Source organism: Rhynchophorus ferrugineus, unplaced genomic scaffold, assembly GCF_030347505.1.
Source record: "Rhynchophorus ferrugineus isolate W39M unplaced genomic scaffold, kcgeb_rfMv2 rfM1, whole genome shotgun sequence".
NCBI lineage: Eukaryota > Metazoa > Arthropoda > Insecta > Coleoptera > Curculionidae > Rhynchophorus > Rhynchophorus ferrugineus.
Window position 1 is genome coordinate 77,634,063 of NW_027472580.1, and position 24,095 is coordinate 77,658,157.

The 24,095-nt window shown below is 31.5% G+C and overlaps 1 protein-coding gene across 5 annotated transcripts in view; it reads left to right on the forward strand.

The window, feature by feature from the left end:
* Positions 1-23,842, forward strand: part of Ptl (prothoraxless) — a 295,597-nt gene extending 271,755 nt beyond the window's left edge. For all 5 annotated transcript variants that reach the window (XM_076410284.1, XM_076410274.1, XM_076410264.1 and 2 more), the window contains one exon: positions 21,336-23,842. In XM_076410284.1, the coding sequence (XP_076266399.1) occupies positions 21,336-21,586 (251 nt within the window). In that variant the 3' untranslated portion in view covers positions 21,587-23,842. The remainder of the gene's footprint in view (positions 1-21,335) is intronic.
* Positions 23,843-24,095: the final 253 nt, after the last annotated feature.

A 24,095-nucleotide genomic window follows, 5' to 3' on the forward strand; every position in this document is an offset into this window, starting at 1 on the left:
TACTTGTTGAGTTTGAATTTATGAACCCAGAACGGAGGAGCGCGCGGCGTTGCCACGTTAACCGATAGGAATTACATCAACCGAGTTGTCTCCTCCAATATATTTAAACGATGACATATATTAGTTAATATATTTTAAACATTATTATTTTTCAGTTTTATATTACGGAGAAACTCGGAAGTTTGTTATTAACACTACAGAGGCCGGTATTAAATTTTGTTCGAAACTGTTCGTAAATTTGCGGCGGTATGGCAACGTCGCCAGTTGAATCCCTTAACTTCGTGTAAAGCCGACGACGCCCGACACTATTAAATAAGCATTTCGGGTGATAAATGGCGACGCGACGAGATTTGATAGTGCTGTAAATTATTTAACTCTTTTCATGAGGTAATTATTAAGTTGTGTGGCCGAATTAAATTGTTTTACGGTTGCTCGGAGAAGATATACGACACCAATTCGGAGCGAAGAGAATCGTCAAAACGATTGTAAATACTTAGTGGCGATCAGATACGGCACTATGGACGTTTGTCTTTTGTTGTTCCTTCATTTGTTTAGTATTTCGGACAACACTGAAAAATATTAGTTTTGACTAGTTTCTTCGTTAATTTTTATTGTTTTCCACCCTATACGGATGATATGGTATCTATATTTACGTCAAATTCATTTATCGAAACTACAAATTAGTTTCGTTCATTAAGATATTGGCATTTAATGGGAAATATGTTACTACAAATATTGTTAATTACTATTTACTACTTATTCCTTTCTGGTAACATATAGTATACATATATATAGAAAGGGTTCATCATTTAATAACGTCCATTAATTTTTTTTAATATTTATTTTTTGGCCAATTTTTTCAAATTATAGAAAATTATTTCTACACCTAATACGTTCTAGGTTTCTTCCATGTGAATACGGCTATACTATTGGAAGTTGTACTTAGTACTTTCGGTTCCACATGTGAGTTTAATATTCTGCTGATTCAGCATTCTGATGAGATTAATGTTGTGTGACTGGATCAATTCGTTTAGCTATTTTCTGTGCCAACTGGTAGTCTTAGAGATTATTGGATTAATATTTTTATGTCAGAAGTCAATCAAGGCTAAGCGGATTTAATGATGACCAGTTTTTTGAATATATTATGGTTTTGGTTATTGAGATGAAAATAAACTTTTTACTTAGTTATTACTACATCATATGTAGACGCCATTTACAAAACGTGGAGCCTTTAGTAGGAGGGAGTATAAAATATAACGGTAAGATGAGTCATTCAATTTCAATCACACGGGTAACAAGACGGTGTAAGTTTTTCTGTTACTGTGCTCTCATTGGTAGTTCACACTTTATAAATTCGTAAAGATTAATACCTTACTTAATGCTTGGTGGTAAGTCAGTGATATCAAAGGAAAATTCTTTTTTAAAATGGTTATGCAAAACCATTTGGTATTTTATTCCCACAGTAAAATTGATACTTTTGACCTAGAGTATATTTCTGAAGTAATAAGAAGAACTATTTAAAGTGATTTTTAATTGTAGATTTTCCGTAAATTTAATTCCTAACTTTCAATACATTTTTTTAATTATAGTTTTGTAGTTAACTGTTGTTGCTAGGATAGCCGCGGTGGGGCAGTATTTGAATTACTTGTAATTGAAATACAAATATTTATTTGGTGTTTCTAACTCAATTAGTTCTTAAAAATGTAATTTGTAATTGGTATTACAAACACTTGACGCTACGGTATTTTATAGTTAGCAAAATACACTTGAATAAAAATACATTTAGCTATCTTCTTAATGTTGCTAAAGTCAACTGAAGGCTGTGATGTATCCAGGATTGCAATTTGAGGCATTTTATTGATATCGCATCTCAACTTAAAGAGAACGAAAGGAAGACTTCATAAGCTCTTTAAACTGTCACCTGAAATAAATGGAGCCAAATTAGTTACAAAATAGATGAGAGGTAAATATTCATGCCTCATTCATTTATGCATTTTACAAAAAAAAACATAAAATAAGGTCTAGAGGCAACAGGAATAGTAGAGCTAGTAAATATATTGATTTTTACTTTTTTTTGTGAACAGGCAGAATGATACGACAGACATCAAAAATGGAAAGTATTAGTTAGCTAACTAAACGAAAGAAGCAAGAAGCTTACCCTCCTTGAACGCTATCCAAATACAAAATTGTGTTCGTATAATTTAATACAAGTTTGTGCTCATCAGGACCTTTCTTTTTTTCTTTAAAATATTCATTTCTTTAGCAGGTTTTATTCTTTCCTGAACAAGAAGCAAACTTCATAGTAAAATTCTAATATTCATCACCTCACTGTATTTTGTAATTTGGATTTTGTATTTCAAATAAATATGGTTAAAATACTGTATTTTGTAGTTTATATTTCAAATTCACGACTCAACAATATTTTCTAAATTGTATTTTTGTTCAGTTCTCGGAGTCAACATACATTTAAACAAAACAGTTCGCAGATAACAAACTCTAAATATAATTAAAGATAATTTATAAATAAAGCAGACTTTTATAAACGACAATTTAACTCAGTGATTATTTATTATAATTGAGTACTCCATTGAACTGTAACTATTAGTACGATACCACTATAATTCATGATAAAATTATGCGTCTATTTTAAGCAGTGTGAGAAATAATAATTTGTGTCATTGAACTAGGTTTATTGTAGTAATTTAATACTAAGTATTTGGCATGGGAACATACAATTACGAGTATGTTACATTACAGAAATTACACAGTTCATTTGTATCAGTGCTGCATTGGCTACATTCCGTTATTCATTATAATAATAAATAAAGGCCATTAATTTTAATTTTAGATATAATCTGTACAAAATGTTTATGCTACATTTTTATCCAAGCTCTCCTACGTACTTACGAACGTTACCACTAACTAAGAATTTTTTTTTTGGTTTATAACGAAGGAACAACGACCTTGTCTTCATCGTTTAAGAACGTCCATTAACCGATCCAATTAAAACATGCGTCATCGTTTAACGAGACACCAGCATCAAAACCACTTGACGCGCATTTTCGGGTCTCGGGGCTCCGAGGGTGTTCCCACCCCATCCTCCGTTCCCATTTCAGACAAAACAAAACACCGAGTGTGGGGCCCTTGGCGTTTTCAATTTCGGCCGTTGTATGGGAAACTGGGTTTTCTGCACACGCACATTACGTACACGGAGCCGCGGCTGATGAAGGACCGACGGGACGGGTAGTCAAGAGAGAGGGGGGTCGGGCAGAATGGGAGAAACACACGTGTGTTGGGGTTTGGGCCCCTTCCAAATGTCTGGGTCCTCCGGAGACGGAAAGAGTCATCCGTCAATGTCGATGGCGTCGCGGTTCAGCTTTCGCGGCGTTCGGATTCCATCTCTGCGTTTCTGTTAAGGGTGGAGAGATGTAATTGAGGACGCCATGTTGTTCCAGTAACAATATGCGGATGCTGACTTCATTACTTTTTATATAGGGTCGATTTTTATATCGGATTGGCAATAAACTAATTCCGGTTTTAAAATGTTTTGAAGTTGTTCAATAACTGTTGTCATTTGATAATTAAACCACGATGCCATGATTTAAAATATGTTTCTTAAGATCTAATTTTAAATTCTCCTTTTTAACAACCGGGGTTTATCTGTTTTACGTAAGCTTCAAATCACAATCCTTGGCATTAAGACTACCGACTGGCAAATGACCAACTTAGATACCATCCCAGAAGATATTCGCTTCTATTCAGCTTCATTCATTTTACACTGTTGCTTAGAGATACAATTATAATCACAAATATAAATTTCATACAATCTAAGCGGGATTCGATAACCGACTATTGCAACAGTAGGAGAGCCGTTCTGTCGCCTTAACCACTGCAGCTACCAACCCACTTGTACATAGTTTATTTCTTAAAATGATTCCCGCGAACTTCAATATCTTTTTGCCAGTAATTTTATACATTTTTATTGTTAAAGAGCCGTAATACGAACTTAAAATAAATACTATAGAAGTATATGATAATTGAGTCGTGAGAACAAAACAAGTCAAAGGGAGCTAAATTTACCGAATAGGAGGATATTGCAATAATTAGTACGTTAGTTCACCTTTTTTTAATTGTTTTATTTATTTTGATTTTATTTGAATATATACCACTCCAAAAGTGATGCTAATGCCTTGGATGGTTTCTGGATTTTTTGTTTCTGCAGAATATGGAACCTGTAGGTACTGTGTTCACACAACTTTTTAGCCTCGTTTTCAATCGAAGTCATGATGTTGAAAGTCCTATAAATAGTGATTACGTGCAATGAATGAATGAAATTATATACAAAATCTAGTTAGCCCTTTGAGTTTGTTTGTTTTTGTTTATTATTTAATTGTAGGTAATATTTTGTTGAGTTTGCGGAATAGATCTAAAGTTAGACATTGGACAAGCTATACCATTGCTAGTAGAACAGTGACAGTTGAATTGATTGTATATTTGATGCAAACATTTTGATAATATAATTTAACAAATAGTAGCAGTTGTAACAGAAAAAGTAATTTTTAACACAATTTGTGCTGGTTCATCATAGTGAAACTAGTTTTCCTAACATTTTTATGTAAAAAACGTCGAGTTAGTATTGTTTAAGATTGGTTACACTAAACCAACGATGTGTTTTATTTCGTGTATTTTGATATTTAAAAATTTAATAGCTGCTTATTAATCTAACGTATTTCTTGGTTTTATTGAGTTAATCTAGAATTTAACTGATATCAATATCAAAATATTCTCTTTCTAAATATTTGATGTATCTATCTTTACTAGATATCAGGTGCTTGTAAATATCCTTGTTCATCTGATGTTACTTTTGTATAATTTGTTTCTGTATTCACTTATTTAATTGAATAACATATCTGCTAATTTCTGCTGATTCAATCACTTAGGAAAGGAAAAGGAAAATATTTTTTACTACGCGTAGTAATTCCACGATCTGCTCAGAGAGCAACAAGTATTTGTTTTGTTTATATCATATTTTATGACACGTAGAAAATCTCTTCATTACTATTTTAATTAACTAGTCTTATTCTAACGCTTATTCTAAAGTCTATATAGATCCAATAATCAGATAACTTGGCGTTAGGTGTTTTAGTTTACGCCCTTCGGGATGCACTGTCACTTTTTCGATGTACTTAACACAGACAAGTTGAATTACACTCCTTATTGGTTATAGAAGAATATCGCGTTGTATCATATTATTTTAAACATAGTACAGAAGAGCATCGAAAAAGGCACGCAACACTTTAGTTTGGAACCGTTGTATGATACATATGTTAGACTTGCTAGCGGTTCCCCATAGTTGGATCGCATATGACCAAATAGGCTTGAGTATAGATGTATACAATAATATGTTGTTACCTAATGATAACTTGGATTTGCGCCCGATAAGAAAATACATTTGGTAGAGAGGAAAATAATGAAATTGTTTTAATAAAATAAAATGAATATATTTTGGTTTTTCTCATTTCTTTGCGAACTGTATAGAGTTCTGCGTTTCCACGTCTATGGAAACACGTTGGCGTGGAAATAAAAATATATAATAATGTCACTAAACTACATTCTTTTTATATTGTTGTTAATAAAATAACACATTGTTAGGTTTCAATAGATTTAAAAAATAATTGAAACAAAAAAAGCTATACCCGATTGATCTTGACGTAAAAAAAATCGCACCCGCCACCCCGCCTTTCCATCCAAATAGACGAAATCGGCTGGGGGATCTCTTTTTCATTTATCTAATTAGGAATATTGGATTCGGATGCCGTGAGCGTCGGTGATGAATGGCGAAGCCGTCCCGAACAAGACGTATAATTATTTTCGAACGTACAGTTTTGAATTTGATTTATTCGGCGACAGGACCGAAGTCTGATTAGGTTGCCGCATCTTCCTGTCCTTTTATCTCTAATTAACGGGGATTTTCGAAAGAAAACGTTCTGGTCCCCCGGTAATTTTTTAGTGTCTCGCCATGTTACGCTCTCGCTTTTCTTGTTTTCGAACGCACCGTCTGAGGCATTCATTTCATTCTTCATCTCAAAACATATAAAACATATATATATATATATATATATATATATATATATATATATATATATATATATATATATTTCTATTTTCATTTTTACTCCTTATTTACTTGACAAGGTTTTTGCAGAATGATTTATGTATTCAGATTATACTTTTTCGTAATACTAACATTTTTGTCTGATCTGGTATCTTTACAATTAGAAGAAACCACAACAAACCAAAAATATTTGGATCTAACCCCTAGATATTTATGAGTAATCATGTTTTAGTAGAGATATTTCCAGTTTCTTTTCTATTATAAATGACTAGGAACGTCACAATTAAAGTATAATCACCTTATTTTAAATATCATAAATTGAATTACCAATATTCAGAATCGAACCAACGCGTGTTAAGGTTACATAAATAATTATGCTTACAAACCGGCAGAATAAACATTCTAAACATTTATTGACCTTATTTTAAATATTTCGTTATGGATATTATGGATTGCCTTGCTAATATTCTGAATCTGACTGATGATGTTAGGAATGCACAAATAATTGTACTTATAAACCAGCAGAATTAACATTCTTGACATTTAAACCTGTTTCGAATAGAGTACCGCAGGGCGTGTCTTGGTTCACTCCCAGCTTTACACTGTTGATATTCCAATAACAAAAGAAAAAGTACTTGGAATATTTTCGACATAGTTATGATCGTAAAAGACATATCTCTGTCAAGAGTTATAGGAAAATTTCAAGTTGCAGCCAACAAGATCCACAAATGGACTACAGATTCGAAAATTTGGCTTAATAGCTCCAAATCTGGCCGGCGAAATCCACTGCAGAATCAGCGTAATCCCTCGGTAACGATCTCCATTAGAAATATTAGAAATATAACGTTAAACAAAAGGTAAATCAGATCAGAATTAAAATCAAAAACTGTACTGGTTGGTATTGTTGGTACTAAGATCAAAGAGATTGGTTTACCAGTCAGTTGTAAAGGCTCTTTGGATTTTTGAATTGTAATTATGGGGTTGCACTAAGAGATCAAACCGACTGAAAATCCGATGCAGCCAAAGCGTAAGTAAGTTCTCGACTTACGTACTTACTGCTACGTAGAAGATTGAAGCGAACCAAGGGACACAAACTTGTACAAGGTATACATGTTACTCTTGACTTCCGTTTATGTAGTCTAATTTGATTTTAATTTTAGAAATTATACTGTGTTATTTAGTCCGTACTTGTCTTGCTTCTATATTAAAGCAAGGACAACAGAACAATAATCACATTGTAACCATCAACTATTGAACAATCAGTTTGTAATTTAGGATTGATGAGATATCTATTGCGTAAGAGAAAAAGAAAATTTTCTTTCTTTTGATGTTTCTCACTTGTTTCCTTTTTTTCAATAATATATTGCCTTGCTTAATATAATTAATTTTATGTTTTTTCGAAAGGATATTGAGTTACTAGACAAGTGAGCAGTTCAGTCAAATAAAAAAAATTACCATGCTGTTGAATATTGTCCTGATACAACAACATACTAGGATTATTTTATGCTTCTGCTAAGGAAACTTATTATTATACGGTATATTTTTTATCATATTTTCATCTACCTGGGTCCGAAAACAATCTCCGGTCAATTACCAGCTTGTGGGTACCATCGCTATGACCGACAGCGTTTCAAAGGAAGTATTCTACAATGATGCGCCGCCTATCTCTTATCCTTAGGGCGGCATCATTAATCATTTTAGCTTGGACAGCTTGTCTAATTAGGTCGCAGACTATCGATGGAATCCAAAATGGCCGAAAAATAACAACGTTTAAAACCGATATATACCAACAGACTGGAGAACAGACAATTAGAACTGGTTTATATAATAATTTTTTTAATGAAAATGGAATATTTGTATGATTTAATTGAAATTATTCTAATCTTTAATTTTCACAATAACCATGTAATATAATCAAATTAATGTGCATTTTTAAATTATCTTTTATATTCTAATCACTCTTCAATTCATTCATTTCATTTCAAAAGTAATTTATTGAGAATTGAGAAGACTATATTCTTCACAAGTTTTGCAACATGTTTGTCATTATCGCTGGTCTTATTTGCTACAAAGCTTGTTCAACTGATTTTATTAATGCCGGTAAAGCATGTGTTGTAACAGTTCTTTTAGTTTCAGTGACTCATACACTATACATTACTAACGGTATTTATTTGGATGTCCCTCCTAAACGAACTTATGACTTTTTGCACTTAGGAATATCATGTTTATGTGTTTCAGCATGGCTTTTTCATATTTTTTGTGGCTTCCTGAGTGCAACATCAAGGGTCATGCCACATCATCTGCAAATATAGTAACACCATTTTCATTGAATGTAGGTAGGTTCCGAGTATGCAGTAAATATAGGATTGGCCCTAATACACTTCCCTGTGGCACACCTGCTTGTATTTTCTTGAACTTAGAATGGGCATCTTCCTCTTTGACTTTGGATTTATATATATATTTTACTCTAGAATTTTTGAATATTATTTAGGGAGAATCATTTTAATCTTATGCTTTTCTCAAAGTCTATCGAAAATATTGCAGAACTAATTTTTATTTTCTTCTAATGATTTTTATATCTGATTATTATTACCTGATTATACTATAACCAAATTGATGATCCAGAATAAGACTTTTTTTAATTATTACAGTGGTTTATGTTATTTGAGCTACCTTCCACATTTTTGGTATATATTATAGTCTGAATGAAGCATTTATTAGGTTGATAATCGTAATTGGTACTATTCTATCTAACTTCCAAAGTTCCTTTACAATTTTAAAGGTAATAAAGTCAAAATCAGGAGCATTTTTTGTTGTAGCATTATTGTTTATTTATTCATTTGTTAATATTAATTAAAGTGACATATTGAATTTTCAAAATAAGGATAAAAACAAATAGAATGTTATTTGAACTAATTATTAAGTAATTTTAATGAAGTAATTATTTATACTATAGTTGTAATATACTTGGGTAATAATGTCGAATATTATTACGAGCTATACCACAAAAAATGCGGTTGTTGTTGTAAAGAATGGAACAGTTAATTATATGGTGCTGCTATAAGCTCCAACGCCAATCACCTAGAGCTCTAGGCGGTCCTTATTCGACTTGCATTCGAATATAATGAGCTTATAAGCCACCCATATATCATTCTAGCGTTCGTCTTTTATTCTCCAGCGAATTCCGAAACAGTCTTGCGTTTGATAATTATGATTAGTTCAGGTTTAATAAGTAAACTGTCGATTTTGTCCTTGATGATGATTGATCGGTTGTAATTAAAGTGGCCGGTGTCGAAACGTTCTTCCTATCTTTGATTTTGTATTGTGTTTTTTAGAACTACGTTAATTATAATCATACAGTTCAGTGTTCGACTGTTAAAACTTATCTCCATTTGATGTCACAATTTTCTTGGAAGTATTTTCATTCCGATTCTGATATAATTATAAATTAGCACTATTTCAGTCAGTTTAGATTGTATAATTTGTTAAACATAGCAAATTAATATAATACTTATAATATTTATAGTAGTTTATGCAATATGTAAGTTTGTTTCTTAAAATAACATGAAAGAATTCAAATTATTAAATGTAGGCCATCATAACTGACAATGGGATTCAAACATGTCCAAAACTCACTTTGGTTATTTTATATTTAATAGTTATTTGATAAATATCAGGAAGAAATAATATGTGGCAATTTAATTTTAATATTTTTACTGAATTCCTTTCCTCCTACATTTCTAAACACAGATTTTTTCGAAAAATTATTATTTTCTTTCTTATAGTTACTTATAAATTTTACACTATACTCATCCTACTGCGTTTTGGTTATCTTCAACATTTCCAGGCATCCATCCTCATAGTTTCTTCAAGCTTTTACTTTTAGTTCTTATGAACATTATATTCCTACATCTTATAAGCACTAACTACATTCTTTAGTATTCAGTATTGTACACTTCTTTTATTGGTCACTCTATAGTGGTACATCCCCATAACGAAATAGCCTATATAGCAGTTTCAGGGCTTGCGTATATGTAAATATTTTATATCGAATAGTTTCACAAAACGGTAATGAGATAATATTTTTATATTAAATTAATATCTGCTCTAAAGTTAAGACATTGTAGACTTTCATATTCCTGTACGGAATCTACAAGTTGTACGGAATTTCCTACAGATTATAATATTACAATTGTTATTGTAATACTGCAATGTAAGCACAGTGTAATATACAGTAATTACAGTGTAAGTATTAGGCGCTTGGGTGTAATTTCGTCATCATTATATATTGACCAAAATGGGTATTATTAACGTATAAATATAAATAGCTGAGAAATTCTATGGTTTTAATATTTCTCTACCTAAAATAACGGTTAGTAACACTCGTTACATTCCTTATTTCATTTTGAAAAAATCTGAAATTTGAAAAAAAGCTGTTGGAGCCTATCAAAAGCCTTTAGAAATTATACAATAATTTAATGATTTAAAAGTACAGTCAGTATTAATTGATGTTGGCAAAATACTATAGGATAAAACAATGGGAAGATATTGAATTGTAGGAATTAATTGACGAACACCTAGTTGAAGCTCCAGAAGAACTGTTAGACAGCTTAGTACTTGATCAACTGTCTGAAGATGTTTAACCAGGACGAACTCTTTCAACATAGCGATTTCATTGCTTGCCAGAAAAAAAGATGGGTTTTTGTTGGAACTGGCTATGAAAAGTGCTACGGCAATCCTAAGTACAAAAAGTCATGGGTTTTGATGACATTGGAATGGAGATGGGAACTACTAGGTAGAAAATTATGCAAATATTTTTGTTAATATACCAATTTTTCTCAACAATTATATGTTTAAAAGTGAATAAATGCTCAGAATACATGCAAGCACCTAATATTATAATGTAATTTGAGTCCACTTCGTGTTAACGATCACAGTTGTAATGTGGACGCGAAAGAAAAGAAACAGACGCAAATGGGGGGCGTCAGAAGGGAAATGGAGGATGGCGAGGAGCGTGAATTGCGAAAAGCTTTTGGCCCGATCCGAACCAAAGATTACCGACTCTCTATGACACTAACAAATATGCTGGACCATCCCTCTCGCCATTTATTGCCTTTTGCTAAGGTTCAGCGCAACTTACAAATGGAATTTATTTCCGAATAAAGCCGCGCTATCAGATGGTTATGACGCGATAAAACAATGATAATTTGTTATAAAATCGTCCGCAATATTACGAATGTCTCTTGCAGTGTTGTTGCGAAATAAATTGTTTCGATACTATCGAATGAATGCAACAAAGAACGTTGTAAATAAATTCGTTTTCGATTGAGAGGCAAACATAAAATACACCTCTATACAAAAACTATTTCCTATGTTTCAATTAAAATATTTTTCTTGAGTTATCGAATATTTGAAATGCTCAAAAACACTCAAGAAACTTAGATCTTCTTTCCAGCAAGAATATAAGTTATATAAGTTATAAGGTATACAAAAATATCTTTGAAATAAAGACTTATATAATTGTAAATTTGCAGCAATTTAATGTGCGAATGCGTAGTACCTTGAATTATTTTTGTAATTTATGGCTATAAAATCGAAGCCAAACTTGAAGAACACTGTTTAACAAAAAACTGTTGAGTTTTAACGGTGTTCCAAAACGTGCTATATAAAATGAAAATATCAAAATGTAGGCTTAAGTGATTTTGTTAACTTTAATTTGTAAACATAGCATCCCTTCGTTTTCTCCTCAACTACTTCATGAAGGTTCATCTTAAATATCTTATCTTCTTAAGCTTGTATACAACTAATCTTAAACATGTTTGTGACATGTAATATGTAAACATGTAATATACTAAAAATATTACACTAATGATGAATAATGATGCATATATTTTACAGATCAAAAAATTATGAATGGGGTGTACAGTCAAGACAGTGATATTAATTTTTACTTTCGAAATATAATAGAAATCAAATGTAAATGTTTGATCTTCGACCATATTTTAAAATGGATCTATATTAATATATCAAATTAAATATGAACATTAAATTATTTGACCATTATTTATGTGATATTTTGGATAATTTATTATGAATTCACGCTTTGATATGATACAAGTGAAACAAGATTTCAAGATATATATATTTTTATACATTAGTTTTTTTTAATATATATTTTTTAATCTAATTATATTGTGTCATTAATTTGATCAACATTCACGCTTAAATTATAAAGGAGAGGAATACCAATAATCAATTGGTGTGGAAATATTTAGCTTTTTACAAATATAAATATTGTATGTTGTTTAACGATAATTGAAAAATCAATCAATGCTTTTAATTTATGCTTGTTTATATAAAAAAACTGTTATCATAATTTTTTCTTTTATATGATTTCTTAGTGATTATTAATATCGATATTAAGTAAATAACGTGGTTTATATAAAATAACGTTAACGTTTCATTTCGTTATATTTTATACTCGTGTTTCACCCAAAGCAAACTGAAAAATTCGATTATTCTATTATAGTTCCACCAAAAAATTTAAATATGGTGCCCGAAAATAAAACTCATGAATAATGCGTTGTTTTTGAATCTATAATAACGATATCTAGTTTGAGGAGAAAGTAATTTCGATTTCCTCTATTTGAGGAATGAGTGTATATCATAACCTAATCAAATTTGCACTTTTATTATTCAGAATTGATTTTTGCTATCTTTTTTAAAATGATTTCTCTTAGTGGTTCAAAAATCTGCCATGTATGAGATGTAAAAATTCACTTAATTAAGTGATCTAATGTGTAAAATATTATATTAATAAGTTATTATAACATATATATATATATATATATATATATATATATATATATATATATATATATATATATAAGATATTGTCTTTTAAGTATTATTCTAATTTCTATATCCTATAACCAAAAATTTTTGTAAAATGGGCTCTTTTAAGGTATTTAACACATATAACACTAATAGTATTTTGAATGACACTTGTTCTGGATTCTAGGGGAATATCGCATTGTATCACTTCATTAGAGACCTGTATATGTAGGTTACGCGTCGATCTAGATACATAAAATACAAGAATATATAACATCCATATATATCAGATATTCAACATCCTCAGCTTGGCGAAGTTCACAATTGTTGACTGGTGGGCATGCTCTTCTACGCAGAGTGAATGTAATATAACGTTATCGATATATGAATAGATTTTGTTTCATTTGCTTTAATACGCTATGTTTTCAACCAGTTGTATTTAATACGCCTTGTATTTTCTTCTAAGATGCTAAGATTGCTGTATCACCTGCAGATGTTGCCACAATAGTGAGAGGTCGGTAGATCTAAAAGTTTTTCTTTATTTATATCGATTAATTGATAGTCAATTAGAGCTGTCATTTCTTTTTTCCATCTGGAGATATAAAATAAATTTGTCTTTTATTTATCAAAAACAGAAATTTGGAAATATGTTTTGATTCATTCGTTATTTTGGTTTTTATAATTGTAATAATAGTTCCTTCTTTAATATTAATAACTTGGTTATATTACCAAACCCATTTCTATATGATTACCATGTATATTGTCTATTTCACTGTCGACTGTATTCGTTGTTGCTTTAATTAAAGTGCAGAGAGAGAAGGAAAAAAGAGAGAAAACGGATCCGTTTCCAATTAATGTCCGGTGCGACGAAGAAAAGGAACACACGCGCTCTATCTTTGCATTTAAATTAATTGTTTGAATCGTGTAACCTCAAATTTCACCTGAATTAATTCCACCGGCCGAACGATTTATGGCCGGACCGGATCAAAGTGGGCAAAATGAAACAAAACGAAAAGAAAGAAAAAACAGAAACGAAGCAGGCCTTCTCGCAGGCCCCGGCTACCTTTGATTAATACGTTCCACCCCTCCCATATTAATATTTCTTGATATGACATCGATCTTAGATGTGTACAGACGTACACACGCACACATCGCGCGAGTTGAAACTGAAAAACGATTTTGACGACGAGAGGGAGCCTAATATAGTCGCCGCGCCAGAATTAGAAGCAGCATTTGTCAGGCGCTTACCAGAAAGTGGCACATTTGTCATAAACAAATGAAGTGGTATTGAGTAGGAAGCAACTAGGCTGACAATCTTATGAATTGTTGAAACGGTATATGTGCAGAGATATCTCAGATATTTCGGTTCTATTTGCCATCTGTCTCTTTATTTTGCTTTCCATTTTTCAATTGTTTTAAATATATATAAGATGTTGTTTTACCGTGAGTATTCAATGAAATGTTGAACTCCACATGATTACAAGAAATTTGTTATAATAAATCTTAAAGTTAGCAGAAATATTTACGTTCTACAAGATTTAGTTCCTTCCGCTGTGGAGCAGGTGTGCTGTTTTAGTATATTTAAGAGTTTGTTCGTGATTTTCTTGATTCTATCTTTGACATGTCATCTCTGCGTCCTTAACCATATATTTTGATGTATTTTATGGCGTATAGTTAAAGTTTCTGTTACATTGTTACTAGTTGTTAGCGACTAACCTACAATTTGTCTTCACAATAATTTAAATTAGTCTCTAGTGTAACAATGTTTATGTGTTTATGCTGTTTTTCTATTAAACACAGCTTATTGTACTACACAAAATCAAATCGTGTGATTATTTTGAGTCTGTGCCTTGTTCTGGTGTTATGCAAGATTTATATTACTTCGATATTCAGATGAGAATGGAATCTATCCGAGTGACAGTGGCTACTGATGGTCTCGGTGTAAGTATTCAATATACAGTATTTGTGGGCATCCACAATAGTTCTCAGTACCTTGTTCGGAAAAATGTGTTTTGTATTTATATTACTTTTCGTGGAACATCCCCATAATTGAATTCTGTATGTCCAAATGGGTTTCAACACTTGATTTTATAATAGCAATTTATTATGTATTGATAACTCCAATTAACCAATACATTTTCCTATATTTTAACACCAGTTCTTTCCTTTTCTATTTTACACGTTCTTTCCAGCGAAGTTTGACATCAAGATTCATTCTGCGATACTTGGTGTTGTTACTATATGGAATAATAGGCACTATTTTAATTATTAATTTTTATTACTAATTCTGATAGTGAATATCTTAGTATATTCTTAAAGCTAGTATAATAAATAAGTGTTCATATAAATTATTCATGATATTTTGTATTCAATCCATCGCTTCGGAAGGGTGTCCACTTTTCAATCAACCCGCTGCTATTGTAGTAGCAGGGCTTCGAATATTCTTCAATAAATTTGCCACATTCCGTCGCAACTCTTTTGGCTTCGAAAAATGTTAATCTCCTCTTTTCCACGCGTATCATCATAGAAAAGCTAAAGCTTGCTATGACCGATTAAAATAAAAACTGTAATGTAAATGGAATTTTCCTTATTTATATTCACTCTTTTCGTAACGATTTCACATTTAATTTTTATCAACAAATAATGGCTACTGTGGTACCGCTAGCGATTTCCTGTTTTCCTGAAGTTTATTAAGAAAATGTTATAAAGTTAAAGTGTAGGTCTATAGCAGTTGAAAAATGGTCGTTGTACATGTTACATAACTAGAAAAATAAATATCGTATAAAGGTATAAGGATATATAGTATTCTAAAAATAACTATATCAGATAAGGGTATTTTAATGAAAATGACGATTTCAAAGCGACAAAAATTGAACATATAAGTGTTATTTTAAGGTAACATTTAAATGTCATCCGTAATTGGATTCATGGTTAAAATTATTTTTATATTAAATATGTTTATTAAAAAAAAACATTAATTATGCATGAGTATGAATGAATCAGTCTTTACGTTATTCTTTAATATCAATGTATAAATCTCCACATAACTACTGCTATACACAGGATAGTTCTAAACGTACGCAAAATGTGAAATAAAATGAAATACTCCACATCGATAAAATCAATACCCTTCGTGGTATTGAATTTAACACATGAATTGATTTGGTATATTGATGGATATACTGATTTGGTACGTGGATAGTTCTGGGATTGCTGACATTTACTCTTAACTTCGACTAACTAATTAAAAGAAAGTTGCGTGGGGTGTCATTTAATACCATAACCGAGGGGGGCAACTTTGGTCACCAAAATGAGACTGCGCATGACCAGGAACTTCCTAGTGCAGTAATTGAACTGTTTCACAGGCTTTAAAGCATATAGCACCGTAAATTGGAATTACTTAGTCATATCGCAATATTGAGCATCAGTAAATGAAAAAACAGTAATGTGCTGTGGAGAAGTTGACGTTTTGATAATCAGATGTAAGCCCTTTAAGCATCAAATACGACGGTGTCAACGATGAAGGAAGCGATCAATGTTTCTTCAATAATCTATGACATGTCTTTTTTGTTTTTGTTTTAGTAGTCGTGTATAAATCCATATAATCCATAACATCTTATAGGAAAATTTCTTTAGATAAAACTGGCTTCAATTTTCTTAAACTTACCCCCGAGTTAATTACTTATCCTGTGCCATCATTGGTTCGTTCTTTTCTATCATCATTTTCTCCTGATTGGATTGAACCAAAATGATTAATGATTCCTACAACATAATGCGCTTCGGTCGTTACAAAATGAGATTTCAGACCGACCCTCGCATGTGAAAATGGCCGTGTAATTGTTTTTTAATTATTTCTACCTGTAACATTCTAAAATTATTTAATGTTAAAGGTGCTTGATGCGTATAATCGGTAATTGTGGTTGCAGTGCATTAGCACTCTCTACAGTTTTTGCACGAATGATATATTTATATTATCCACTGACGACACGAAGGCAATCTAAAGTATAGCCATATCCACACCCCCGGTTCCCGATAATGAATATTCAAACATAAAAACCAACGCTCGGACTGTGACGGAGATTGTCGCGTTGAAGCGAGCGTTTGTCACATTCACGTCGACCCATTGTCGTCGACAGTAGACAGCTGAATTAATGCACAATCCGAACCCAGCAATGAAAGAAAAAGGCCATTATCTCGGAGATTATACAATAGTACGCTGACGTACAATACCGGGTGATTTTTTATTGTCATTTGGCCCTTTTGTGGCCTTCGGAGCGTGATATCTTTGTTAGGTCATGATAGAGTTGCGAGCTGTTCCACCAAAAATCGTGGTCATTTTTTTTTCGGCTTTTTCGGCATTTGTTTCCCTCACTTGCAACGATTTTTCTTTTGTTAGAATAGGTGTTGAATGTAACCAACCAGAGTAAACCGTTATTAATGGTAATTAGTTTTACTTCAAATGCTATTTATATCATGGTATCTAGTTATTACAAAGAAGTCAGTTAGAAACATGTGTAGTATATTTACTGTGTCCATCTAAATTTCTTTTAAATTTCTGATTCTCTGATACTAGTTATGTGACACTATATGTTATTATATAGTGGAGATTAAAAAAAATTGCCTCTCACTGTTGATATAATATGAAATAGATGAAGATGATGAGAACAATTCTGAAAGTTTTATTCAATATTTTACAAATTTCGTAGCACGTTATCTAGTAAATTTTTCATAAGCGACAACATAAAGGTAGAAATGATATGGATTTTCGGCATTTGTTTCACTCATTTGTAACGATTTTTCTTTTGTTAGAAAGGTGTCGAATGTAACCAACCAGAGTAAACCGTTATTAATGATAATTAATTTTACTTTAAATGCTATATCGTGGTATGTGGGTATTACAAAGATGTCAGTTAGAAACAAGTGTAGTGTATTTACTTCGTCCATCTAAATTTCTTTTAAATTTCTCATACTCTGATACTAGTGATATGTGGCACTTATATGTCATTATATAGTGGAGATTTTTAAAAATACTACCTCCCACTGTTGATATAATATGAAATAGATGAAGATGATGAGAACAATTCTGAAAGTTTTATTCAATATTTTACAAATTTCGTAGCACGTTATCTAGTAAATTTTTCATAAGCGACAACATAAAGGTAGAAATGATATGGATTTTCGGCATTTGTTTCACTCATTTGTAACGATTTTTCTTTTGTTAGAAAGGTGTCGAATGTAACCAACCAGAGTAAACCGTTATTAATGATAATTAATTTTACTTTAAATGCTATATCGTGGTATGTGGGTATTACAAAGATGTCAGTTAGAAACAAGTGTAGTGTATTTACTTCGTCCATCTAAATTTCTTTTAAATTTCTCATACTCTGATACTAGTTATATGACACTTATATGTCATTATATAGTGGAGATTTTTAAAAATACTACCTCCCACTGTTGATATAATGTAAAATAGATGGAGATGATCAGAACAATTCTGAAGTTCAGTTGAAAAGTCCTCGGCCTACCATAGTAAAACACATTTTTTTGGCAAAATTATGTTTTTTTTATTAAACATAATTCCCTTCAAGGGTGATACTGACTATTGCGACCCTCCAAATTTTCGATACCATTTTTGTAGTACGATTTGTCTTTTGCTTCAAAATATTCCTCAGTTTCGTCGATCACCTCTTCATTCGACGAAAATTTCTTCCCAGCGAGCATTCTTTTGTGATCTGAGATCTTTGCGCAGAGTACACGTTACGTTAAGTTGATATCTTTAGAGTATCTGCTACTTCATTCAATTTCATTGTACGGTCATTCAAAATTATATTGTCGATTTTTTATTGTCTTCTGTGCTCATTTTACTACGTCTAAACTTAGCATACCAATCATTGATGGTTGATTTTTCTGGGGCAGTGTCCGGAAACTCGGTATCAAGCCAAGTTTTTGCTTCAACTGTATTTTTTCTCTTCAAAAAGCAATATTTTATCAACACGTGAAATTCCTTTTTATCCATTTTTTCACAATAACAAAAGTTGCTTCACTCAAGATGCTATAATTCACAAACTAATGATCCGACAGCTGTCAAATTTAAACACGCATCCTTTGAGGGTTGGGGCTAACTAAAAAACATATGGAATTAATTCTAGTAGTGCCATCTATGTGTCAGACCGAGGACTTTTCAATTGACCTGTTACAACAGAGATAATGCATAATTAATATCGTTAGAGTTAATTATTAAAATTGAGATTATCTTAGCAATATATCTGAAATGGCAACAGGAGAGGAATATATTATCCATAAATGTAATAAACAACGAAATACATATTTTTTATTTCTAGTTTTGATTGCAAAATTAGCATTAAAATTTTCAAGGAACACAGAAAAATTGTTAGTACATGCAAAGAACTCTTATGTATATTTAATTTGTTCCATCTATACAAAAATTTTGTTTTAATAATTCGGATGTTATTTTTTCCAAAAAATTGCACACAATCCATTTTTATTATAAACAATAATTTTATAATATCCGGAGGTCGGTTTTTGTTGCACCTTATGATGACCTTCATCATTTCATTTTGTCAGCCATTTTGTTAAGCTTTCAGACTATATTAAGTGTATATAATGGGAGAAAAAAGAATCATTAATCATTGCTGTAATCCATTAAGAATGAACCAACCCAATTCTTTCAATTTGTTCGTTATTCGGTCTACCTGGTTTGAAATATTTATGCTATGGGGGTAACATTTTTTATTTGAGTCATATTTATATGGAGGCTCTGACCGTAGGAAATAAAATATTATTATAATTATTTTGTTAATGATATTCATATATTCTTCTATGAAATTGAAAGATTGAAAAATTAAGTCATCATATTCTTATATATGTTTTCTTACATACTTTAAAGTCTCCTTTTACCAACTATTGGTTTATCTGGACTGGACCTACTATTTAACATCGAACCACAGAAACCACAGAAGCTGCGAACCACAGTCCTCGGCATTAAGCCTACCGACTGGCGTGTGACCAACTTAGAAATCATCCCAGAAGACATTCGGTCTTACCCAACCTGGTTACTGGCGTGACTGGGATCATTTTCCTTGTCGGATTTTACACGCCTCCCTTGGACAATCACAAGTATTAAACAATCACAAATATACATTTACGACCATGCTCCAGCAGGATTGGAACCGGCTATCGCAACAGTAGGTTGCCTTTACCAATGCGCCACCAAGCCGGCATATTTTTATATTTGGTTTCAATATTATCTTATCTGAATCTATTCTATTTAATATATTTATTTTGAATTGAATTTCTTGCTTTGAATTTCTTTGCTAGCACTTTTAACCTAATCCATTTTTTGTAATATATACATACAGAATGTTGGTTATGCTCTGTTTTTTACATAATTTTTGCAGTATCTCCATTTTAACTGAAGTATTTGCTGATAATAGATATCTGAGACTAGCTATATGACGCTATATGTCATTAAATAGTGGCGATTTTTAACTACTCTTGATATAATATGAATTAGATGAAGATGATCAGAACAATTCAGAAACGTTTATTATTAAATATTTTACGAATTTCGTAGCACATTATGGGGTAAGTTTTTCATGAGCTGCAATATGAAGGTAGAAATGATATGGATTGTACTGGTACCACACAACTCCATATTTGAAATGGGGGATCTTAAGCTAAAGTTAGAATATCAGGGAACAGTTAATTCAGAATGATTGTGAAATACACTAACTAGTTTTTTACCATCAAGCATGAATGATTCATTTCAATTTCTTTAGCAATTACTTCAATCTAGTTAATGTTTTTTACCAAAAAGTATTCTTCTATTCTAGGTTCTGTTATTCTTTATTAAATATGTCTTGGAGAAAGCTGGTCAACACTTTAGAGGTTTTTATTTTTAACAATTCCGCAGCAAATGATATGGGAGTTTCATTAATTATTACGTATATATCTGAATGGAGGACATTTTTATTTTAAAGGAATTGCAAACTTATAGTATTAGAAATCTGTTAATATAGAATGATAATAGTAAAATGAATTAAGTTTTCTTTAGGAGTCAGAATTCGTCTCAATTAATTTCTCTTTTAATCTCATCCAATTTTGGTAAAAATATATTTTAGTCACTTGAATGAACTTGAGTGAGTCCTATTTTCATATATGAAGTATCATACGTGGACTTAATCTGTACCTGTTGACCCTAAGCTGACAGCTACATATAAAATTACTTAGTCTTTGTAAGAATCCTCTTTAATTTTTTTTTAAGAACAATCTGACTTAAATATTATATTATATAATTTTAAAAGTTTTAGAAGTAACATTATTAAAAATTTAGTGTACCAACTGATAATTGTATATTCTGTTACAGAACGCAAACGTGGACGACAAACCTACACGAGGTACCAGACGTTGGAACTGGAGAAAGAATTCCATTTCAATCGGTACCTGACCAGAAGAAGACGGATAGAGATCGCGCACGCTCTCTGCTTGACCGAAAGGCAGATCAAGATCTGGTTCCAGAACAGGCGGATGAAATGGAAAAAGGAGAACAAGACCAAAGGCGAAGTGGGCTCGGAGGGTGGAGGCGACGATATCAGCCCCCAGGGATCGCCGCAATGAGACGTCCCAGTCTCGATTCGAAACCAACAGAGTACCTAATCATCCACATAGTCATTGTATTTGTTTTTTCTTCCCCGTTCATTTCGGCCGAATAGAGCGATGGCACCGGGTCGACAGATGGTGCTGGACTCGCCCTCCCGATAGATGACCGGAGCCGTCTTTGATTTGCGGACGTCATCGACAGAAACAAAAATCAAGCCACAACCATATAGACCTCCTTTATTATTGTGTATAACTTAGTTCCAAAAAAGAGAGTAATAATGCGTACATAGTTTTTTTTTAATTTATTATTTATATATTGTAGATAAATATAGATTTTTTATATTATTATAAAATAATCTACGTGATTTTTTTTATTTGTTCATTTTTTTAAGTGTATGTTCTCAGGACTCAGTTGAATCACCACGATATATGGAAACTGTACTTTTGTAAATATATCCCCCTAATATACCTAGTAAATTAAAGCATTTATTTTATAAAATTAGTCAGTTAGTATGGCTAAATGCGAATCCTCATTTGAAAATGAATCAAAGAAAAACCTGTGCTTCAATTGATTCCAATTTTTTAAATTAATTTTGGACTCTCTCTGATGACGAAGTGTTCTCTACAAGAGGCCAGTTTAACATGTGCAATCAAAATAGCGCAAGGAAGTGAACGTTCCTCATTTCGAAAAAAAAAAAGAAAAGCCAAAAAACGGCGTTCTTGTTCCTTTTCTCGAATTTTGCGGTTTTTGGTGAGATACGCGATATGCAAAGCATTTTATTTTTTATTTTTTTTCTTTTCTAGTGTATAATGGTTTTTGGTCTTTCTTATTACGAGCGGACGTCGTGTAACAACAATCGACAACCGGAAATGGAGTTTCGATTTTTATTACGCGATTCCGTGAAAGTTATAAATCGAAAACTGTTGATTTTTAGACTTTTAGATTTAATCGAATGGTAATGAAAGAACGGCAATATCCTTCTGATGCCTGGCGTCATAAGGATGCTGTGAATTTTTAACGGAATAGAGAAGTAATGTAAGGACGAAAAGAAAACCAGTAGGATGAAAGCGATTTAAAAGAGATTTGTAGATATTTTCGAATGTATATGTATATTTGATTACGAGAAAGATGAAAATACAATTCAAAAAAAAATGTATATAACCCGGTATAAGGAAAAGGATATGAAATATACGATAAAACTAGCAGTACATGCCAAAGTTAGAAGGTAATTTTCTCCACAAATTTATTGCGTACTAGTAGCGTCGAAGTTTTCGAGTCCCTTAATTCTCTAAAATGATTATTGAACATGAATCATAAAACATTATATTTCGATCAGACGTAGATGCTGCTTTATAAACAGAAACTGTACATAAAATTTAAAATAACGACAATTATAAAGCGGCTCGAGTACGGTACGCACGTAAATTTGTAGTGTTTCCTTTGTAAAAAAGCAAATTATGAATTATCCATATAGGATTTGATGATATTGTAATCTCGAAATACGTAATTTTGGAACTGTGACATATTTCTACTTTTTATCACTGTTTAAGGTTCGTTTTTTAATGGTGAATATTGTAATTTATTTTGTATACAATTTTACATTTAGTGATCGATCACCGACATACGTAATACAAAAACAAAAATCTACAAAGGCACTGTATACGAATATAATGCGGAATAATTAAAAATTACCTCCCCTCTCCCCTTCCCCTGCCCGTATTTATATCCTGGAAATCATACTGATAATCAAGTCCGAACCAAACTAAAAGGAATGAAGTTAAGATATTTTAAATATTCCGCGTTATTTTTTTGAAAAAAAAAAAACTTATTATATTATATAAATTATCTATATTTGAATGGGTGGGGTAACGATGAGGAAAAGAACGATATATATATAAATATAAATATAGGGCGATTTATTTTACAGTTACATGCTGTATATACCTATATGGATAAGAAAAAAAGAACACATAGACATTAATAGATACTTGTGCTGTGTTGTACTAGATATTACGTATTAAATTTTTTTTTATTATCGAGATATATATATTGATTTCAGTAATGATGGCGGTGAGCATTTTTAATTTTGTAAATGAAACGAAACGTTGTTGTAATATAAATTTATAAATATGATTTTTTTAACAGCCTATATAAATTATTATATATTTTGACTCTAAAATACAAATAAATCTTTAATACTCCAATTTTGTCTTGTGGATTCATCTTACATACATTATTAATATATGTATAAAATAAATAATATTGTAAATTTATGGATTGTAGTTTTTACGATTTATTCCCAATCTCCTCCTCCCGTTTCTTCCATTTTGTTTTCCTTTTATATTCTTCATTATTTGACACTAGTTATAGGTCAGCTTATTCTGTCTGTCGAAAGGGTAGACAAAAACTGATGACCGAAAATGAGGTAAATGATTTTGTTAATCTTAATGAGAACATCGTGCTGAAGATTTGAACTGTGTCTGGTGATGAAGTGCTTTTAATGACGAGACAATTAACAATTTAACT